Consider the following 16896-nt stretch of genomic DNA (forward strand, 5'->3'; position numbering starts at 1 on the left):
GGGCCGACTTGGGCTGCTTGGAAAGCCACGAGAGTAGGCTGGGCCGTGAGAGTGGGCTGCTCGACTGGAGCTGGCTAGACCACGGGAGTGGGCTGCTCATCGGGAGCAGGCTGCTTGGCAGGAGCAGGTTGGGCCACGGGAGTGGGCTGCTCGACAGAAGCAGGTTGGGCCACGGGAGTGGGCTGCTCGACAGAAGCAGGTTGGGCCACGGGAGTGGGCTGCTCGATGGAAGCAGGCTGGGTCACGAGAGCAGGCTGCTTGGTAGGAGCAGGCTGGACCACGGGAGTGGGCTGCTCGTCAGGAGCAGGCTGGGTCACGAGAGCAGACTGCTTGGCCGGAGCAGGTTGGGCCGCGAGAGCAGGTTGCTTGGCGGGAGCAAGTTGGGCCACGGGAGTAGGTTGCTTGGCGGGAGCAGGCTGCTTAGTATGTGATGCAAGCGAATGCGAGGCTTGGGCCCGGGCCCGTGCAAACTTGGATGGCACGACTTGGGCCGTGGCTTTGGTGCCGTGAGCCTTGGATGGCACAGCTCGAGCCGTGGTGAAGGCACCATGGACCTCGCCACGGGTGGCTACCAAGGTAGCCACCGTGGTGGTTCCCATGGTGGAAACTCGTGGTGGTGGTGCTGCTCCACTTATTGTCGCATTTAGCGTCACGGATCTCCGCAATCCCATTTCTTGAACATTAGAATTTTCACTTGTGGAATTTTCTAAATTTCGAGCCATTATATTTTGCTTATATGTTTTATCAAAGAACCTTTGCAAATAAAAAATTCTAATAATAAGAACGTATGAAAAATATTCAAATGGACTAGAAAATAAAGAAAAAACCTTTTTGTGCCAGAGTCTTCTACGAGTATGGATTTCAACTCTCAATGAAAGCACCAATTTGTGGATGTAAATTTCTTCCTCCTTGGTCTTGGACAATTTTGCACCTACAAAACAATTAACACCTTAGGTTAAGGCCAAGAGCCTCACGCGCCCACGATGAATGGGGGGGCTTTGGCCAAAGAACCTCCGATGCCAAAGTTAGAATTTAGAGAGAAAGTGTTTAGAGAAATTTGGGATTTTTGCCAAAGTGTTGGAAATTGGCTTTTTGGTGAGAATGAGAGTATATTTATAGGGATAGGAGGTGGCTCGGGTTTTTTTGGGTTTAATTTAGGTTTAATTAGGAGTTACCAAATAATTAAAAAGGGAAAATGGTGGAAAAGGTAGAGAATATGATAGGATCTTTTTGGATGGGAATGGCCGGCCCTTGGTGTGATTTTTGGGGTATAATGGGTGATTAATTTGGTGATTAATGAATTAATTAGGAATTAATTCATTAATTAGCCAATTAATCTCTATTTTTATGGGATAATTTATAGGTTATGAAGTAATTACATATAATGAGGATGGATGAGATAAATTGGAATTGATTACCTTTTTTGGAGCATTTTTGACTTGGTTGAGGATGATTGTCCGCCGCTCGCGCGTAGGAATCTCGATATGCCTCAAGGGTATTTTTGTCCTCTTTTACCAAAAAATCCACGTGTCGCCTTGTGATTATTTTTGGTTCCACACCCTGCACACAACCGAATGACGTAGTTAGCTTATTAATTACTCAGCCTACACGTCACGTAGGCTTGGTAGTTTTTAAGGTCAACACTAATATATAAATATATAACTCGCAACACAATACGCATTCGAAATACCTTAGGTGTGTGAAACCAAAACTTCTTGTTCAAACATTTACTGCCGAGAAAGGAATCTCTCGGTCTGAATTTTCCACCCTTGAAACCAAGGCCTTGCTGATCGCTTCTATAGTCTGGGTCCTGGACACAAGGCTCAGTCTCGATCACAATTTTCTCAAACATCAAGGTTCGACAAACGGTATTTCAGATTAATCATATAAAGATACTTGAACTTCAAGGTCATTGAGCAATCCACACATGAAGAAGCTAGAAGACTAACTTGTGGGAATGTGAAGGTAGAAGAGTCCCACATTGGTAAAAGAGAAAACCTTGCAAGAGCTTATAAGAGATTGTAGTGCTTTTCATATTGCCAATTAGTTTTATGGTAGAATCTCAACTTTCTTCACAAGTTGCTTGCAAGAGTAAGCAAAGTTTCCTTAGCGAAGCACTACAGTGGAATTTCTTTCGTAGGGATTTTTCGTCGACCTTCAGTTGTAAATTCCTGTGAGTACAACCATTTAGCTTCCTTCACCTTATTAGTAGACGTCGGCGACTTCTGGTTAGACATCAATAATGCCACAAACGAGGCAAAAAATGTTTGATAAAACACATAACCCCCGAGAGAAATTTAATTGATAGATTGATGTGAGGCCTTTTACTCGGATGATCGTACTCTGTCTACGACTCGAATTTTGTTCCCAAACGAAACTCTCAGCGAGAATAAGGTTTGATTCTCGGTGAACCACTTTCACGAAGACTACATTTCCGAACTAAACTCTTAGACGAAATCCTATGAATGGCCAAAAATCAATTTACCCAGAATATTATAATCTGGACTTGGAATCAAAAGGCCCGAAATAACCCAAACAGTTCAACTTTAATCTAAGCCCAAAGGCCATATATGAATTTGGGTGCAAACAAAAACATCTAAAAAGTTGTATAAAATAAAATATCACCAGGTATTTGCACCGCAAAATAAAACAAATAAGATGCAACAAGTGACCATGCACGTTGGCGTAAGGCGAGACTACCCTTCACCATTCATCGCATGTGTCGTGTGTGGCTACTGGTTGTTGTGAAACACTGCTATGAAATTCAGAGGGGGATGGTAATTTTTTAGAGTATTAGAGAATTAAGAGATTTTGTATGTACTTATAAGAAGTTAATTATTAAACCTCAACTTCCTCTAAAAATAAGTGGATAAAAATGTCAAAAACTGATAATCCGTCCTTGATCTGGAATATCTGCTTCGTACGTTATGTCTCTAGTGTTGTACTAGTGCATGTGCTTATCATCACCATCAAGTGGAGGAAAGTGCGAGGAAGCAGCCATAAGGTAACGGACGTTGTTCCCGTGAGCCATGTGGACCTCCTTCATTCGTGGCGGGTAACTTTTCTCCATTTTGGAGATTGTCTAGCCTTTCGTTAAACTTGGACCATGCAAAAACACGAAACATACAATGTCCTACTGTTCACGCTCTCCCTTCATCGTTGATTAGTTTGAGGCCTCCAATTCCTAGCTACGTATCTAGAGAGGAAATTAATTAAGGAAGATCGATCGATAGATAGATATACGATGAAGGACCAGCTACTATTTTCCAGTGATGAATCAACAACAGATCATCCTGATGACTATTCTAATTCTTCAAGATCAATAGCTCCTAATGATAATGATAGTGATAATAACAACTATTATTGGTGGAGATGGGCTGCAGAGTTTGATCATGTAAAGAAGATGCAGATGAAGCTTGATCATGAGCGCCTCATATTCCCTGGCGGTGGCAGGGCATCTAGTCATTTTACAGCAGCAGCAAGGATGCGAGTGGTGAGAGAGTTGGAGAGACTGGCTTTGGTATCAACCCATCAGGAAGGGGTGAATGAGCTTCGGCACAAGTTGCTCATGTATCGCTCGGGTGACTTCTGGATGCCAACAGGAGGTCTTGCTAAGGAAAACATGGACATTCCGCCGGTGGCCACAATTCTCTTGGTTGGCTTCTCTGCTTCTGGTAAAAGCTCTCTTGTCAACCTCATGTACTCCGTTTTGGGTCGCTCTGGACTCGTACCCTTTGCTCAAACATCACCACCACCTGGTATGCTACCTTTTTATTTAACTCCATCACTTCTTATATATGCACATTGCACAGACACATAATAATAAATCATTAATTTTTATAATATTAATTAAAATTGTAGGAAGCTTTTCAAATAATCCGAAGAGTACTAGTATGATTCTGAAAGAGCACAATGTGCTGAGGTCTTTGCGAAGTGGCTTCTGTGTGTATGACTCGAGGGGATTTGACTACAACCGAATAGGCGAGGGCCTTCAAGAATTGTCAAGTTGGATGAGTGATGGGATTCACCATAACCAAGTGTGCTTGAGACCGGGCGATGACGTCGAAGAATCTGTGTTGACGAATCTTCCTGATATGGATGTGATTTCAAAGTTTGCGAGGAGGAAAGTCAATTGTGCAATGGTGGTGGCTAACATGGCAGAAATCTACAAGGCCTTTCAAGCTGGTGATTCTAAGCCAATGGACGCCACAAAACAGCTTTTCTGCTCTGTCAATAATGCTTTCACCAATATTTACAGTAAGTTAGTTTTCTGTAGTCTTAATGTATGCAAATCTTGTTTCCTTGAAATTTAATGAGTTGCTGCATATATATTATATATGTATATATGCATACAGATGATGAGAGCACCATTTTGATCTTGACACATGGTGACATGTTAACAACTGAGGAGAGGATTGAAGGGCGGCTGAAGATATGTGAGTGCCTCGGTGTATCGGAGACGAGTGGAGTATACGACATCGTAACGTGCCTTAGCGAGTATGGATTTCTGGCAGAAGAATCAGACCCGGTTTCAGCCTACGCCCTGAGTGAAGCAGTATATATGGCGTTGCTCCTATCAGACAGGACCCACTCTCCCAAAAAAACCCTTGGGGACTGGGCAGTGCTTATATTGTCCTCCATCATGTGCTTTCTTGCTTCTATATTTGGTCTCCTTGCTCAGATTTGCCTCACACTCGGTCGACACAGCAAAGATGTATAGAATCAATCAGGTTTAGCGGTGGGGGCTGTTGGAAAGTCACCCAGGCCTAGAGCAATTTGGTTTCTTTTTTTTTCTTTTTTTTTTTGCAGTAAGGTAAGGATTAGGATTCATTTCATTTTTTCTAGAATTCAAGATTATTATCCTGTTTGTTTCATGTTCAGGCTTTATATATAATTGCAACTGTAGGAAAGATTAAATCTTATAGAGATGTAGTCCTTTTATTATGTAGTTGTTTTGAAATAAGTTATCATAATTTGTAATCAGTTTTTCTTCCTTTCTCATTTTCAATTTTTTAACATTGGTATCAGAAAGAGTGATATGATTTTTACCACCGGAACAAATAAGAATAAAAATACTTAAAAATACTTGTAAGAATACAGGTTATGCTAGTATAACAGCTCAAGTAAGATCATTTTTCACAGGGATTGAATGAATAATTTATGTAAAATCCAAATCTTAATTAATTATTTGAAAACAAAGTTTGGAAAAAGTTGATTTTATGAACTAAAATATTAAAACTGAATTTAAAATAAAAACAATTAAATAAATCAACTAAAAAACAATTTAAAGAAAAACAATTTGAAGAGACACTAGGGTTCCGCCGTCACCTTAACACTCTACGTAGTTCTTTTAGTTACTTATGAATTACCCATGCATATTTTGACAGTTAGGTTTTCCTAATATATATGGTTTTCCTAATATATATCATACTTGGAACCTCCAACATAGAACATGTATTTAACATGCAATCCATCCGGCCGTTCAGATCATATACAACAACAACAACAACAACAACAACAAAGCCTTTTCCCACTAAGTGGGGTCGGCTATATGAATCCTAGAACGCCATTGCGCTCGGTTTTGTGTCATGTCCTCCGTTAGATCCAAGTACTCTAAGTCTTTTCTTAGAGTCTCTTCCAAAGTTTTCCTAGGTCTTCCTCTACCCCTTCGGCCCTGAACCTCTGTCCCGTAGTCACATCTTCGAACCGGAGCGTCAGTCGGCCTTCTTTGCACATGTCCAAATCACCGGAGCTGATTTTCTCTCATCTTTCCTACAATTTCGGCTACTCCTACTTTACCTCGGATATCCTCATTCCCAATCTTATCCTTTCTCGTGTGCCCACACATCCCACGAAGCATCCTCATCTCCGCTACACCCATTTTGTGTACGTGTTGATGCTTCACCGCCCAACATTCTTTGCCATACAACATCGCTGGCCTTATTGCCGTCCTATAAAATTTTCCCTTGAGCTTCAGTGGCCTACGACGGTCACACAACACGCCGGATGCACTCTTACACTTCATCCATCCAGCTCGTATTCTATGGTTGAGATCTCCATCTAATTCTCCGTTCTCTTGCAAGATAGATCCTAGGTAGCGAAAACGGTCGCTTTTTGTGATCTTTGCTAGATTGCTCCGGTCATTAGTGTGGATAAGTATATAAATGGATAGAGATAGGAAAGCAAACACAAGATGTACGTGGTTCACCCAGATTGGCTACGTCCACGGAATAGAAGAGTTCTCATTAATTGTGAAGGGTTTACACAAGTACATAGGTTCAAGCTCTCCTTTAGTGAGTACAAGTGAATGATTTAGTACAAATGACATTAGGAAATATTGTGGGAGAATGATCTCGTAATCACGAAACTTCTAAGTATCGGAGTGTGGTGTCGTCTTGACTTGCCTTATCTGTCTCATAGGTAGATGTGGCATCTTCTCTGGAAGTACTCTTCCTCCATCCAGGGGTGGTATCTTTAACTGGTGGAGATGCACAAGGTAATGTATCAATTTCACTTGAAGCTTACTTGTAGTTTCAGGCTTGGTCAAGCGCGATACAAACCATGTAGTAGGAGTCCCCCAAGTCGCCGAGCTAGGGGGTCTGCTGAAAGAGGTGACAGACAAGGTAAGCAATCAGAGCTCCGACTGATTGTTCACCTTCTCCCCATCTTGCAGCAGCATGAAGGATAAAGAGAAGAAAAATGAGAAGAGATGATATGAGATACTTTTGCTTTTAAAGAAGTAACTTTCCACAGGCTTATTCTTGAACTGAGCTGGAGGGTTTTCTGGTTTCCTCCAGAGTATAAGGCCGACTGAAGAATTTGAGGGTCAAAACAAGTCCATCAAATCTAGAGTACGTTCCATCCTGCTGATATGGGATACTTTTGCTTTTGACAGAGTAATGGATGTATCGGCACGTGTGCTGTTACGCTTGTCTCCACATGCTTCCTTGTATCCTTCGCACTTGCCCTATCTGTTCCTCAAGCAGATGCGGAATCTTCCCTGGAAACATAAGATGTTGAAGATGAGTACTCGAGAGCAATGCCAGGTAAGTAATCAGGTAAGGGGTTCCAGGCAGTCAGTTCCTGGCTGGAAGCTTGATTCCAAGTGCTGACTGATTGCTCTCTTTCTCCTTGTCTTGCAGGTAAAAACAAGGCCAAAGGAAAAGACAGGGAAAAAGCATGATATGGGATACTCTTGCTTTTAACCCTGATGATATGAGATATTCTTGCTCTAGTATAGCTTGTTTGCAGAGGTATTATCGGGGGGAAAGAAAGCTGAATATTTCGAAAGGCTTCGTTGGGAGTGCCCTCTCAAATATGATGAAGGGTTGAGCATTTTTGTAGGTCTGCCTGTCCGTTGGGGATGGAGGTCGACATATATAGGAGTCTCCATAACAACAAGTAGTAATGCTATTCCTTTACCCTGCTTGGTCATAGCACGGTAGTGGGAGCTGCCAGTTTCACATGTTTTAACTCTGTCAGAGCACTTTGAAAAAGTGGTATGTGGTATCTGGCTCTCGAGATTCGGAGAACGATGCCTCTTCGATTTTTGAGAAAGCAATCATGCTGGGGGTCTGGCTCTCGAGATTCGGAGAGCAGTGTCTCTTCGATTTTTGAGGAAGTAATCATGTTGGGAGTCTGGCTCTCGAGATTCGGAGGGCGGTGCCTCTTCGATTTTGGAGCAAGCAATCCTGTTGGGAGTTTTGTCTCGAATGTGAGTAAAGGTTGGGCATGTTTGCTAGTCTACCTTGCCACGAAGCACAAAGGTTGACACACAGGGACTTTCCAATTATCCAGCAATGGTACTGTTCCTTTACCCTCTCTTCGCTTTTGAGAAAGTAGTCATGTTGGGAGTCTGGCTCTCGAGATTCGGAGGATGGTGCCTCTTCGATTTTGGAGCAAGCAATCTTGTTGGGAGTGTTTTCTCGAATGTGAGTAAAGGTTGGGCATGTTTGCTAGTCTACCTTGCCACGAAGCACAGAGGTTGACACACAGGGACTTTCCAATTATCCAGCAGTGGTACTGTTCCTTTACCCTTGTGGGTAATAATATGGTAGCTAGACCTTCAAAATTTATGTGTCTAAACTTTGTTAGTGCTGTTTCTTTGCTATTCTTTTACCTTTCTTAGTCAGAGCGATGTAGTGGGAGCTGCAAGCTTCACGTGCTCAACTTTGGCAGAGAACTTTGGCAAAGTTATCTGTGATACCCATGAGCTATTGTTGCGTGTGGGAAGTGGGTGATTGAACAGTAAGATTCATGTGCTTTCTACTTCACCAGAAGTCTTCGACAGAATGCCCATAATTTCCGCAAAGCTGAGTGTGCGTGTGACAGGTGCTGACAAGACTAGAAAAGTAGGTGCATCTTCGATTTCTGAGATCGGCCCTCGTGGTCTCTGAGCAGCCCATCTTTTGAGAAAGCGAGCGCCTCTTCGATTGATTCGGAGAACGATGCCTCATCGATTTTTGAGAAAGCAATCATGCTGGGGGTCTGGCTCTCGAAGATTCGGGGAGCAGTGTCTCTTCGATTTTTGAGAAAGTAATCATGTTGGGAGTCTGGCTCTCGAGATTCGGAGGGCGGTGCCTCTTCGATTTTGGAGCAAGCAATCTTGTTGGGAGTGTTTTCTCGAATGTGAGTAAAGGTTGGGCATGTTTGCTAGTTTACCTTGCCACGAAGCACAGAGGTTGACACACAGGGACTTTCCAATTATCCAGCAATGGTACTGTTCCTTTACCCTCTCTTCGATTTTTAAGAAAGTAGTCATGTTGGGAGTCTGGCTCTCGAGATTCGGAGGACGGTGCCTCTTCGATTTTGGAGCAAGCAATCTTATTGGGAGTGTTTTCTCGAATGTGAGTAAAGATTGGGCATGTTTGCTAGTCTACCTTGCCACGAAGCACAGAGGTTGACACACAGGGACTTTCCAATTATCCAGCAGTGGTACTGTTCCTTTACCCTTGTGGGTAATAATATGGTAGCTAGACCTTCAAAATTTATGGGTCTAAACTTTGTTAGTGCTGTTTCTTTGCTATTCTTTTACCCTTCTTAGTCAGAGCGATGTAGTGAGAGCTGCAAGCTTCACGTGCTCAACTTTGGCAGAGAACTTTGGCAAAGTTATCTGTGGTACCCATGAGCTATTGTTGCGTGTGGGAAGTGGGTGATTGAACAGTAAGATTCATGTGTTTTCTACTTCCCCAGAAGTCTTCGACAGAATGCCCATAATTTCCGCAAAGCTGAGTGTGCGTGTGACAGGTGCTGACAAGGCTGGAAAAGTAGGTGCCTCTTCGATTTCTGAGATCGGCCCTCGTGGTCTCTGGGGAGCCCAGCTTTTGAGAAAGCGAGCGCCTTTTCGATTTCTGAGATCGGCATTCGTGGTCTTTGAGCAGCCCAACTTTTGAGAAAGCAAACGCCTCTTCGATTTCTGAGATCAACCCTCGTGATCTCTAAGCAGCCCAGCTTTTGAGAAAGCAAACGCCTCTTCGATTTCTGAGCAGGCGCCTCTTCGATTTCTGAAGCTCTGTCGAGTGCAGATTTTTATAGGGGCTGGCATTAAGTTCCAAAGCACACTTGAATCTCCACCAGTAGAAGCTTCATTATTGCACTTCTAAGATCTTGATTTGTCCGACCTCTTCTCTCTTCAACACCTTTGAAAATGTCTGGCCCCTCCGACCGTCGTTTTGACTTGAACCTTGTTGAAGAGGCAGCCCCGCCTTCTCCAGACAACATATGGCGCCCATCCTTCGTCTCCCCTACTGGTCCTCTTACCGTTGGGGATTCCGTGATGAAGAATGATATGACCGCTGCGGTGGTGGCCAGGAACCTTCTCACTCCCAAAGATAACAGACTACTTTCCAAACGGTCTGATGAGTTAGCTGTTAAGGATTCGCTGGCTCTCAGTGTTCAGTGTGCAGGTTCTGTGTCTAATATGGCCCAACGCCTATTTGCTCGAACCCGCCAAGTTGAATCATTGGCGGCTGAAGTGATGAGTCTCAAACAGGAGATTAGAGGGCTCAAGCATGAGAATAAACAGTTGCACCGGCTCGCACATGACTATGCTACAAACATGAAGAGGAAGCTTGACCAGATGAAGGAAACTGATGGTCAGGTTTTACTTGATCATCAGAGATTTGTGGGTTTGTTCCAAAGGCATTTATTGCCTTCGTCTTCTGGGGCTGTACCGCGTAATGAAGCTCCGAATGATCAACCTCTGATGCCTCCTCCTTCTAGGGTTCTGTCCAGTACTGAGGCTCCAAATGATCCCCCTCCGGTGCCTTCTCTTTCTGGGGCTCTACCGACTGCTGAGACTTCTCCTAAGCAACCTTTGTGAAGGCTCCCTCTTGTGTGTTTATTTTGACTCATGTATATGTACATATTTGTAACTTATCGGGGATATCAATAAATAAGCTTTCCTTCATTTCAACGTATTGTGTTAAATACACCAAAGCCTTCTTCGCTAAGTTCTTTGAATTTTCTTTTGTTGAAGCTTTCTGAGTGGAGCATGTAGGTTGGGGTAGTGTTCCCTTAATTTCCCGAGTGAGGAAAACTTCTCGGTTGGAGACTTGGAAAATCCAAGTCACTGAGTGGGATCGGCTATATGAATCTTAGAACGCCATTGTGCTCGATCCTGTGTCATGTCCTTCGTTAGATCCAAGTACTCTAAGTCTTTTCTTAGAGTCTCTTCCAAAGTTTTCCTAGGTCTTCCTCTACCCCTTCGGCCCTGAACCTCTGTCCCATAGTCGCATCTTCTAATCGGAGCGTCAGTAGGCCTTCTTTGCACATGTCCAAACCACCGTAACCGATTTTCTCTCATCTTTCCTTCAATTTCGGCTACTCCTACTTTACCCCGGATATCCTCATTCCTAATCTTATCCTTTCTCGTGTGCCCACACATCCAACGAAGCATCCTCATCTCTGCTACACCCATTTTGTGTACGTGTTGATGTTTCACCGCCCAACATTCTGTGCCATACAGCATCGCCGGCCTTATTGCCGTCCTATAAAATTTTCCCTTGAGCTTCAGTGGCATACGGCGGTCACACAACACGCCGGATGCACTCTTCCACTTCATCCATCCAGCTTGTATTCTATGGTTGAGATCTCCATCTAATTCTCCGTTCTTTTGCAAGATAGATCCTAGGTAACGAAAACGGTCGCTCTTTGGTATTTCTTGATCTCCGATCCTCACCCCTAACTCGTTTTGGCCTCCATTTGCACTGAACTTGCACTCCATATATTCTGTCTTTGATCGGCTTAGGCGAAGACCTTTAGATTCCAACACTTCTCTCCAAAGGTTAAGCTTTGCATTTACCCCTTCCTGAGTTTCATCTATCAACACTATATCGTCTGCGAAAAGCATACACCAAGGAATATCATCTTGAATATGTCCTGTTAACTCATCCATTACCAACGCAAAAAGGTAAGGACTTAAGGATGAGCCTTGATGTAATCCTACAGTTATGGGAAAGCTTTCGGTTTGTCCTTCATGAGTTCTTACGGCAGTCTTTGCTCCTTCATACATATCCTTTATAGCTTGGATATATGCTACTCGTACTCCTTTCTTCTCTAAAATCCTCCAAAGAATGTCTCTTGGGACCCTATCATACGCTTTTTCCAAATCTATAAAGACCATGTGTAAATCCTTTTTCCCATCTCTATATCTTTCCATCAATCTTCGTAAGAGATAGATTGCCTCCATGGTTGAGCGCCCTGGCATGAACCCGAATTGGTTGTCCGAAACCCGTGTCTCTTGCCTCAATCTATGCTCAATGACTCTCTCCCAGAGCTTCATTGTATGACTCATTAGCTTAATACCCCTATAGTTCATGCAATTTTGTACGTCGCCCTTATTCTTGTAGATAGGCACCAAAGTGCTCGTTCGCCACTCATTTGGCATCTTCTTCGTTTTCAAAATCCTATTGAAAAAGTCAGTGAGCCATGTTATACCTGTCTCTCCCAAAAGTTTCCACACTTCGATTGGTATATTGTCTGGGCCTATTGCTTTTTTATGCTTCATCTTCTTCAAAGCTACAACCACTTCTTCCTTCCGGATTCGACGATAAAAAGAGTAGTTTCTACACTCTTCTGAGTTACTCAACTCCCCTAAAGAAGCACTCATTTCATGTCCTTCATTGAAAAGATTATGAAAATAACCTCTCCATCTGTCTTTAACCGCGTTCTCTGTAGCAAGAACCTTTCCATCCTCATCCTTGATGCACCTCACTTGGTTTAGGTCCCTTGTCTTCTTTTCCCTTGCTCTAGATAGTTTATAGATATCCAACTCTCCTTCTTTGGTATCTAGTCGTTTATACATATCGTCGTAAGCCACTAACTTAGCTTCTCTGACAGCTTTCTTCGCCTCTTGCTTCGCTTTTCTATACCTTTCACCATTTTCATCAGTCCTCTCCTTGTATAAGGCTTTACAACATTCCTTCTTAGCCTTCACCTTTGTTTGTACCTCCTCATTCCACCACCAAGATTCCTTTTGGTGTGGGGCAAAGCCCTTGGACTCTCCTAATACCTCTTTTGCTACTTTTCGGATACAACTAGCCATGGAATCCCACATTTGGCTAGCTTCCCCCTCTCTATCCCACACACATGAACATGAAATACTCATTAAGTTTTTTGAAAACCTTTTGAAAAACCATGCAACCCTTAAAACGTGGTGTTCATCTTAAGTGAATTACCCATGTATATTTTGACAGTTAGGTTTTCCTACTATACATGGTTTTTCTAATATATATCCTACTTGGAACCTCCAACATAGAACGTGTATTTACCATGTGTTTGTACCATACTTGACCAATCTCGAAACTACTGAGCACCGGTCAACGTTATACCGTCAAGGACCCAGAAGAGCTTCCCTTCAACCAGGAGGCCAATCATAATGCGACACGTGTCGACATCAGAAGCCAATCACAGCGCGACACGTGTCAACATCAGAAGCCAATCACAACATGACACGTGTCAATGTCAGAACAAAACTAGAAACTCTCTTCTATAAATAGGGATCATTCTCCCACAATAATCTCTAATGTCATTTTGTACTAAACTATTCACTAGAACTCACAAAAGGAGAGCTTAAACCTATGTATTTGTGTAAACCCTTCACAATTAATGAGAACTCCTCTACTCCGTGGACGTAGCCAATCTAGGTGAACCACGTACATCTTGTGTTTGCTTCCCTGTCCCTATTTATTTACGTACTTATCTTCACTAGTGATCGAAGCAACCAAGCGAATGTCACGAACCTGACACTTTCTGTTGTACCAAAGTCCTCGCTGATTTTGTGCATCAACAACATGCAATCCATCCGGCCATTCAGAACATATATGAACATGAAATACTCATTAAGTTTTTTGAAAACCTTTTGAAAAACCATGCAACCCTTAAGACGTCGTATTCATCTTAAGTGAAATTACAATTATTAACCACAAGAAACCAGTGCCAAATTCAAGAAACCTTTCCACCAAAGTTGCATCAAATTACTTTTCTAAATATTCTATTAGTCGCGAATCACTAAGACAATTAGATAGTTTAAACACGATGATTAATAATTTAAAAAACATCCTGTTTCATTGAATTTCAAATGTTTTACGGGTAGAAGCATTGGTGTTAAAATAAGCTCTCATTTAGTTTTAGGCAGTTCGACTTCAACTGAAACATGATGTTGTGGAAGGAGACTAAAAAATCTTAATGTAAATTATGCAGAAACAATTACAAATTTCACAGCAAATTTAGTATCTTATACAAGACATATGACATCTTACAAGACAAAATCTATTATATGTTTCATCATATTTACATAAAAACCAATATGGCAGCAGATGACTCAACTAATTAATTAGGCCATAACTATGAGATGTATATGTTTGATTTTGTAATTTTTCCAAGTTATGCCTACGATTAATTTTGTTATGTACCGATTAGAGATCTATAGAAGTTTTCTTTGTAATTTTATTCCTTTGTCAAAAAAAAAAAAGGGTTTTTATCAATTAACCCTCACCATCAAGATTTTCCCTAAAATTGAAAATCAATCAATGTAGTCCTTCAAATACGTGTCGTAAATTAATGTGGTCATTCCGTTACAATTCTGTTAAGTGCCACATAAATGGGCCCCATAAGTCATTTTTTCTCACAAATGGTCCTTAAAATTGAAAATTGACCAATGTAGTCACACAAGTAAGTGTCTCAAATCAATGTAGTCCTTCCATCACAATTATGTCAAAAATTATGTGATGTGCTAATGCGATACATAAATGGGTCACACAAGTGTAATTAAATTAAAAAAAATTACAAATAGGTTTAATAATTTAATAGTTAATAAAAAAATTGTCAACCCAAAAACCCCAATCTTGCAATCACCTCTGATCCCAGTCTATATTTCTCTACCTCCTTCACTCTCTATTCTCTAAAAAAAAATCAATACACTCATCTTTACACACTTCAACATCTTTCACCGAATTGAACTTAGATCGAGATCACCTTTGGTGACGACTTGCCCTATTGGCAACGACTTCTGGGACATCACCGTTAACATTTAGACGATTAACATCCTCACAACCTTAATCTTGGAGAGCTTATTCGGCGCTTCCCTGGTGGTCTGGTGATGCAAAGAATGGCGAGGTCTGCTTTGAGATAATAAGGTTATAACTGATGTGCTTCTATTGCTGGTTGAAAAATATTTCCACACCCCCTCTTAGGCCTTGGTTAAGCCTTGTGCCTTTGAGAATTTTTGGAAGAGATCTCTCTTTGGAGTAAGCAATACTATAAGAAAAAAATAGCCATTGTGCAAAAAGGTATTTAGACAACTTTTTTAATTAATTATTAAACTCACATCAGCACATAATAATTTTTTTTTACAAAATAGTGGCGGAATGATCATATCTATTTGCGACATCTATTTTCAAGCACTATATTGATTGATTTTTAATTTTAGAGACCATATTGATGGTGTGAGTCAATTTTAGGGACCATCTTGATGGTTTAGGTCAATTTCATGAATCATTTGTGGTAAAAACTCATAAATCTTATGAAGCCCATTTATGTGTCACATCAGCCCTTAATGGATTTTTTAACAAAATTATGACAGAATAACCATATTGATTTGCGATACCTATTTCAGGAACTACATTGAATAATTTTTAATTTTAGAAATCATCCTAATAGTGAGAGTTAATTTCATAAAAACCGAAATAGAAAATGCAAGTCCAACCAAAGCTTCTGGATTCCTCTTGCCTAGAAGGTGACACGCAAAGTACACCAAACATTCTAAACTGTTGCCACGTCAGTACATGTACATTACACTCCCAACCCCACTTGACGCAACCAATGGATCTGTATTCTATTCTATTCTATTCTAGCTGCTTCCATTCCATATGAATAAATTGTAGCAGCTACCAGGACTTCCCGGATCCAACTTTAGTCACTCCAACCCCATCAATTCAGTTTCAAGAAAAGCTTACAACTTGAATAACAATTGATACTTACGAGGCTTTAGCTAGTGAATACTGAATAGCGATCGATGTTCAAAATGCAATATTATTATTCAAGACTATCGTTGGGTGCAGCTTCTGTAGCAAAAAGCAGGTCGATTTGGGGCCATGGTCCTCATCAATTAGCCGCAGCTCGAGTAGTACTACTACGAGGACTTGTTTCTGCCACCGCTAGTCGCACCGGCACTGCTGACCCAGCCATTCACGCTGGTGGGGACTATGAATCTGACCCTGGTCTCACCACCGCAGACAAAGTAAGCTATGTTAACTTTTATATATATGGACATTAATTAATTTGTAGCTTTATCAAGTAAATTAATTCATATAATTCAGAGACATATCTATTTCTAAACTCCAATTATATATAATCAATTTTGCTCTCAAGTAGTGCATTAATTTATTTCTAAAATCCCAACATATACATACATATATGTTTAGGGTCCAGAAGATGTTGCACAGGAGAAACCAGCTGTTGTTGAGCAGCGCGGCGCCAGCGGCAGAGGAAAAGGAACAGAACCTCTTGCACCTCCTAATAAACCCTCGTATACAAACGCGAGTTCCCCAAGGCTAGAGAACACAGGAGTGAACCTGCAGCCCTCGGACCACCCAACCAATTATACTCAGAAGAGACATATAAGTAGCCACGGAAAAGCTGCTACTAGTTTGTTGGAAAAGGTGAGCTGTGTGGGGCTGGACGGCACACCATTGTCAATTGACTCATCAAATGAAATGGACACGCAGGAAAAAGAGCAGTCGATGAGAGATAGAGATAGAGACCGGAAGGAGGAGCGTGAAGAGGATGATAGAGAGTACTACAAGCATCACAAGGCCTCACCACTGTCAGAGGTTGAGTATGCAGACACCCGAAAGCCCATTACGCGTGCAACAGACGGCACGGCAGACTCTGTGTCGGAGTCTGGTGCAGGTAGAGATGTCATTGGATGGAGGCCCGAGCAGTTGGACACGGCTGAGGAGGCACTCCGTAGAGCTGCAAGGATATGGAAAGAGAATGCCATCCGTGGGGACCCTGATGCTCCTCAGTCCAGGGTGCTCAGAGCTTTACGTGGGGAGTCATTCTAACTCTGATCAGTTTACTCATTGTGTATATATATCTGTAAACAATTTCCCAATTCCGCATTTATTTTGATCATAATTAGCTTTATTAATTTACAGTACTGCATAAATATATCAAATGGCGTTAGGTACCGTTTGGTACGTGAGACGAGACGAAACGGGACGAGCCGTTCCATCCCACGTTTAGTGCACCTAAAAACTGTGGAACGGGTTGTTCCATGGGACGAAATTTGGCTGATTTTTCGTTTCATCTCTTCTTCCTAGAACGACATGTTCCACATCCGTGGAACAAAAATTTATAGCATTTTATGACAAAATTTCTCTTTATTCTTTTCAA

The 16896-nt window shown here is 41.9% G+C and overlaps 2 protein-coding genes and 1 pseudogene across 2 annotated transcripts; all 3 read left to right on the forward strand.

The window, feature by feature from the left end:
* The first annotated feature begins 2987 nt into the window (after positions 1-2987).
* LOC103408149 (uncharacterized) lies at positions 2988-4994 on the forward strand. The gene is made up of 3 exons (XM_070819475.1): positions 2988-3758; positions 3862-4257; positions 4356-4994. Exons 1-3 carry the CDS (start codon positions 3245-3247, stop codon positions 4718-4720), a joined length of 1275 nt encoding a protein of 424 aa, XP_070675576.1. The 5' UTR covers positions 2988-3244; the 3' UTR covers positions 4721-4994.
* Positions 4995-14614: 9620 nt separating this feature from the next.
* Positions 14615-14744, forward strand: LOC139194869 (U4 spliceosomal RNA; annotated as a pseudogene).
* A 660-nt stretch (positions 14745-15404) lies between these two features.
* On the forward strand, positions 15405-16651 carry LOC114824081 (uncharacterized). Its single transcript, XM_029100462.2, has 2 exons — positions 15405-15739; positions 15924-16651. The coding sequence occupies exons 1-2, from the start codon at positions 15515-15517 to the stop codon at positions 16563-16565; spliced, it is 867 nt and encodes a 288-aa protein (XP_028956295.2). The 5' UTR covers positions 15405-15514; the 3' UTR covers positions 16566-16651.
* Positions 16652-16896: the final 245 nt, after the last annotated feature.

The sequence above is a fragment of the Malus domestica genome, chromosome 03 (assembly GCF_042453785.1).
Source record: "Malus domestica chromosome 03, GDT2T_hap1".
In the NCBI taxonomy this organism is placed as follows: domain Eukaryota; kingdom Viridiplantae; phylum Streptophyta; class Magnoliopsida; order Rosales; family Rosaceae; genus Malus; species Malus domestica.